At 37.9% G+C, this 6,425-nt stretch overlaps 1 protein-coding gene across 1 annotated transcript in view; it reads left to right on the forward strand.

Moving 5' to 3' along the window:
- Window positions 1–1,473, forward strand: part of ap3b1a (adaptor related protein complex 3 subunit beta 1a) — a 64,552-nt gene extending 63,079 nt beyond the window's left edge. Inside the window, exon 27 of the mRNA XM_042395340.1 lies at window positions 600–1,473. Within this exon, the coding sequence (XP_042251274.1) occupies window positions 600–753 (154 nt within the window). The 3' untranslated portion in view covers window positions 754–1,473. The remainder of the gene's footprint in view (window positions 1–599) is intronic.
- The last annotated feature ends 4,952 nt before the right edge of the window (window positions 1,474–6,425 follow it).

A 6,425-nucleotide genomic window follows, 5' to 3' on the forward strand; every position in this document is an offset into this window, starting at 1 on the left:
AATAATGTCAGTTTCATTTATTCTGCAGCAGTTCAGTGGCAGCTTCGCAAACTCTTTAATGTTTTTCATTTGTCTCTCAAGGAGCAATTTGACACAAGCAAGTTCACAAACAAAGTACACATAGATGATTCATTTACACAAATAAAACATCTAAAAATTACAAGTATGATGATGTTAGAAAGAGTTAACGATTAATGAGAGTGATCAGTCTGTAGCTGACCAACAATATTCAACATCACAAAGGCAAATATTATGTTAAAAGTGTCAAAAGTGCTTTTATCAGTCTATACACGAGGTAAACGGACTGTTTCTTGTGCTGCAGCTGTTCACAAGTAGAAATAACGCTCATACTTGCAGTTGATCGATTGATATTCATGTTTTCAACTTGTAAAGTAAATTTCATTGTTTTCATTTTCTGATCACATGAAACACTTTGACTTCATAAATCCTGTTTCTTTAACTTGATGGAAATGTAAAAGTAAGTTAGTTTACGGTTCTTTAAGTGACGTTTCCTACAGATCAGCGTCTGTCTGTCCTGGTGCTTTAGTGAAGCTGACCCATGTGTGTCCTCTGTGTGTTTTCTCTTAACCCTCCTGCAGGTTTGCCGGGCGGACGGTCAGCAGCGGAGCTCTGGTCTTGGTGTCGCTGGAGCTGAAGGAGTCCTCGGCCGCCCTGCTCACCATCAACACAGAGAAGAGCGTCATGGCGTCCATGTTGCTCCGAGACCTCAAACAAGCCCTCACGCAGGCATAGAGTTTCTCATCTCCTCAAAACCCACAAGACCTTTAGTAAAGGTAAAGGGGAGCAGCACTTCAATTAAAGAATTCATATACTTTATCTCTGTGGTTTAGGACAGGTCAGGCACTACTTTTATCCAAAAACCAGAAACCGAAGAACTACAGTTTGAACTTGTGAGCTCACAGAGAAAGAACCGGGAACGACGGAGGATCACTCGTGCAGTGTTTCTTATTTTTTACGGTCTGTCGCTTCAGAAAAGATTGTCCTGAACCACGGAGATAACTTTGTGAAAGTCTTTGAATAAAGTGATGATCTCCTTTAAAACGCACAGAAGGCAGCATAGACTTTATAATAGATTTTTAAAATGTGAAACTTCTATTCATCCCACCTCATCCTTTTATAAGTCACATTTAAACCCTCCCCCAGCAGAAAAATGACGATTTCCATTCATGATTTTGACCAATGTACAGATATTTGTACGTACATTTTGGGAGAACGAGCAGCTCAGCGTGCTACAGGTCAGTCTTTCTGTCCCTCTTCTGTGTTTATATACGATTTGAGACACTCCTCTAAGAAATTTCAAGCGCTGTTGTTCGACTGTATTTAATTGGCATCCCCGCCTGAGCCAAGTGACCTCCGTGTTTGCATTGATGGATTTTGTACTTTAGTGCCAAGAAATGGAGAAAAACAAACAAACCCTTAAACACGGTCATTAAATCAGAAGCCTTAAAAAGTCTTAAAGTCTAGTTTTACTCGTAGCTGGATCATTTCATTCCAACCTTTACACCGCCCCACAAATCACATCTGTTCAAGTGCCTTCTACATGAAAATAATGTTATTTAGAAAACCAAAAATATACAGTAGACTTAAATCAACAAGGTCAATTATCTGTATCGCTTTTGCTGAATAATAAAAAGTGAATTTATTAAAACAAATAATCTTTTTTTTTTTTTTCCTCTTCTTGTCTTGCTGCTGCAGTAATAACGCTCCTCGGTTGAACGTATTTAGCGACTGTCACTCAAACGTCTCCACGCTGTGATTTAAAGTCATTTATCTGAACGTGGCAGAAACACAAACTGTTGATAGTGAGCTCTGCTAATTGGCAGGCTGAGACACATACCATGTACTCATGACTTGATGATTTTGAATCATCTGTCACTCCACCTCCCGCCATATGGTCGTCCCCCGCTCATCTCATGTTCCCATCCACCTTCTATAAACCAGGGTTGGCAGGTAGCAGCCTGTTGGCCAAATCTGCCCCCCCCCCCGATGGAAATAAAGTGATGAATTTACATCAAAACTTGACTATAGATACAAATATAAACACAAGGCTCGTGTGTGTTGGTTTGCAGCAGGTTGGTTGAACAGTGCATGGTGCTGGAGTTAATGCTAATAAACTTACCAGATAAATAACACAAGTATTAAACCTCTTTACTCAATGAAACAAGTATCCTGTGAATTCAAACATAGTTTTAACTTCACAGCTTTAGTCAGATTTGTGTCTCACAAACACAATATTGTCATTTTTTGGCTAAATGAACATAAGCTGCTGTCGTCCCAGTTTGAGCCTCTCGTGCGTGTTATCTTTACATGACAGAGCTAAACATCCAGTTTTCTGAAAAATACTGTTTATAAGCACCAATGTTTGAACCCCCCCAAAACAAAACACTTACTGCTGATCTGAAGGTATTTCCAGAATCATCAAAAATATCCCGTCTGCTGCACTACAACTGGTTTTTAACATGTTTCTTATGTTGCGACTGATGGATAAGAGCCAGGATTTAAATATTTCTTTGCTTAATCTATATAATGTCAACTGAAATGTACATTTTTATTATGAGTTATGTTTGTCTTCATTGACCAAGTGTCCATATTTTTTTTGTGTTTTATCAAAAAGAGAAAGGACATGTGTCATTTCTGGCCATCTGGATTTAGAAATACAGTTAAAAATACTTTTGGTTGTGCAGCAGGTTGGAATATTTTTGCATCCAGATGTTCAAACGAATCTTTGAGGGTTCTTGAAATACCTTCAGAACAGCCTTAAATCTTGTTAATGACCTTTTCTTCTTCTTCCCAAACATACAGTATATATTTTTATAGCTCTGTAAGTGGAGTGTAAGATAATAAAGCACATGAGAGGCACAAACTGGGAGCTAAAGGCCCTAACCCTCTTATTAATGGAGGAAAATGACATCTGTCTTCAGATAGAGCCCTAAAGGAATTAAACGACAAACAAAACATCCTGTATAGGCTTGCATTGTCCAAAGAAAAATGTCATTGACCTCTGATGCAAACTGATGTCATTAACTGTTTAAAAGTGAGTCAGTTACAGCAATTGTTTTGAAAACGGTGGCAGCAGAAGCAGCGTTAAGAGTTGTAACAGCACAACAAAGTGATAGTAGGATTGATTCTTAGCTGCAAACTGAAGAAGGAAAGTGGAGGTGCAGGGTAAAGTGTCTTATAGCCATATACGTTTATTTTTATGTGAATATTCCTCAGTAGAAGATGTACGAGGACTTTGTGCAGGGAGACTGATAGCGAGCTAAAGCCCATCCGCCGCTTAAAGACGGATCTGCTGTGCTGCTCATCGTAGAGTAAAGTCGTGGCGCCGTACGTGATGTGTTTTAGCACGGAGTAGGCCGGTGGCGTAGTGTGCTTTGCGTCTGGCTGTCTTTTCCGGCTCATAAATAGTGTCTCTCTGAGGGCTGTGGTGAACACCTGTTAGCTCATCTGTCACAGGAGCTCCACTCGCATCCATCACCTCTCCCTCTGTACTCATTCCCTCAGCCAGCTGTTCCCATTACACACACACACACACACACACACACACACACACACACACACACACACACATGCACTGCGTCAGGCCTGCCAGATACACACACACACCTCGCTTTTCTCAACACATCATCATACAGCCACACAGAAGATTTCCAAACACATTTGCACATTTTACAAGTTCACGAAAAGAAAAACACAAACGCACAGATCTGGAACCAGCAGGAGTCAGAGGGTGAGATGCTGTTGGTTTTTTATTTTTAAGGCTGCAGCCCTGATGATTTTTATTTTTGAGCCATACAGAGAGTATTTGGACATTTCAGAAATAAGCTAAAGTCCCCTTTGACTAGAACACTAGTAGCCAATAAGAGTTTAAACATTCAAGTTACACTTCCTTCCTTTAGTGTCTTTTAGTGGAAAGAATAAGACGACAACAAAGGTTCTCATTTTCTTCCAGAATCCCCAAATATCTTCCCAGCTCACTGTGGATGTCTTGAAACTCAACTTTGTCAGCACTACAGCTGCAACGATGAGTCCATTAATTAACGCCAACTGTTTTAATAATTGATTCATTGTTTTGAGTTTTTTAAAGGTAAAAAAAGACCAAATTCTCTGATTCCAGCTTCTCAATGTGAATATTTTCTTGTTTCCATGACAGTAATGTGAATATCTTTGAGTTGTGGACTGTTGGAGACATTTGAAGACGTCATTTGAAGACGACTTGGGTTCTGGGAAACGGCGATCAACATTTTCCAACATTCTCTGACATTTTATGGACCAAACTCATTGATCACTCGAGAAATAATCAACAGAATAAATGAAAATGAGAATAATCTTCTAATTCTAATCTAATTATTTGCAACCTCAGTCTGCACAGTACAATATGATTATTTTAAAACAAAACTCTAAGGGATAACAAGTTAAAATGAAAATGCTTATTTTCAACATAGTGTTAAAAGACAAAGCAATGTTAAAAAGATTTTATTTGGTTAGTTTGATGTTGAATTTAAACTAACAAAATAAAATCCTGAAATCCGAACAACACATCACCACAGTTTAAATAAAAAATGAATAACGCCCACATCCTCGTACGACAAGGACAGTTTGATAGCTGTAAACATATCACTGAAGGTTTCATAATAAATATGTGACATTATTCCATGAATTAGTCCTGACCTGACTTCTATAAGCCTCCTTTCATTTTTAACAACTGGAAGCGGATCAGAAAGCAACACGGCACCAGAAGAAGAAGAAGCTTCTGGATACGACGTTGAGTCCAGAAGTTAAACTGAAAAATATTTGCAGAAGGTTTTTGGAGTTAAAAGACCACATCAGACACAAGTAGTTATTCGAAACAGGGTATTTTTATACGTCTTAAAACATGTGTTGGAGGGGTTCTTCAAGATTTAAAGACAAACCAGAGGACAGTAGAGCTGCTGACAATCCAGCACCCACATCACTCCCACGCTGAATCTGAACACGCTGCACAATGGCCCACGTTCTCATGATTTTAATTAATTACAAGCTAAACAGAGGAAAAGAGCAGCCAGCGGTGGACGTGTTTAAATAAACAACAGAAACGTACATCCGTGTTTGTGTGGCATGAAGGTTATTTATGGGAATTTGCCCACTCACTTGTAGCTATGTGTTATTTTATATACAGTATTCACACTTTATATTGTGTCTTTACAGATAGATAGATAGATAGATAGATAGATAGATAGATAGATGGAGCTGCGTTCTTCAGTCGGCAGCTACACATAGATCGGTGGTTCTCCAACCTTTGCACATCAAGAACCCCTAAACTGACACAAACTAGACCACGAACCCCCATTTGATAAGATTTCTGCTTCTAGATGTTTTATTACAGAAAGTGTATGAAATCCATGACCAAAACAGTCAAAACAGGACCCCTTGGAACCTCCTCAAGGACTCCTGGGGGTCCCTGGACCCCACTTTGAGAACTACTGACCTACAGTAAAGCTAGTGAAGACCAGCAGAACCACTGTTTGTTTTCATTTCCTCTTTCAGGTGGGTAAATGTCACCTAAGCACCTTCATATTTTATTATTTTACCCTTCTTAGCTGTTATTTTTCTAATTTTGACAACAATGGTTTGAAGGACTCTGACTGTTGGTAGTTGTTGATTTTTATTTAAATATGCCGATTGGTAATTTTACGGGTTATTATTGTTTGGACGATAAGCTAAGCTAGCTAATATATGCTAACATCAGCTGTCACTTGTTGCCATAGCAACAGTTAACATTCTCATAATGGGCTAAAGGTTTATAAATAGAATCAAGCTTCATTGTAAATACAGATAAGATTCAGTATTTAGCACAGAATGTGTGATTTTAGTAGTTGATAAACCTGAAGAATACTTAACATTGAATTTATTGTAATTTTAATTCTATAAAATATACTAGTTATAAGAATTATAGATCAAACAATGAGTTTTAATACCTTTTAATACATCAGAATTAATCATTTCTAATACTTTATATAAGCCTATTTTATGTTTATTTTATGGAGTTCTGGTAGTTTATTGATTTTAGAGTTTATCATTATTTGGGGAATACTATGATTTAGATATAAAACTGTGATTGTTGCCATATATTATACATTGTTCTAAGTCAGATGAGTTGGCAGATACACCTCCAGTAAAGCTACTGAAGTCCAGCAAAATCGGAATAATCCTCCTTTTATTTTTCTTTAAATATGTTCATCTCGAATCCGCTGTCATTCACAGGTGCTCTTAATAATCTCCTACAAAATGAGTAATTCATCTCTCTTTCATTAATCCAGTTTTCTGATGATTTCCAGTTCCAGAAACGACTCATTTAACGAGTAGATGTGTAATAACTCTCGTACATTTAAACAGATAGTAGCTGTTGTTTGTCTGACTTCAAT

The sequence above is a fragment of the Thunnus maccoyii genome, chromosome 19, assembly GCF_910596095.1.
Source record: "Thunnus maccoyii chromosome 19, fThuMac1.1, whole genome shotgun sequence".
Lineage (NCBI taxonomy): Eukaryota > Metazoa > Chordata > Actinopteri > Scombriformes > Scombridae > Thunnus > Thunnus maccoyii.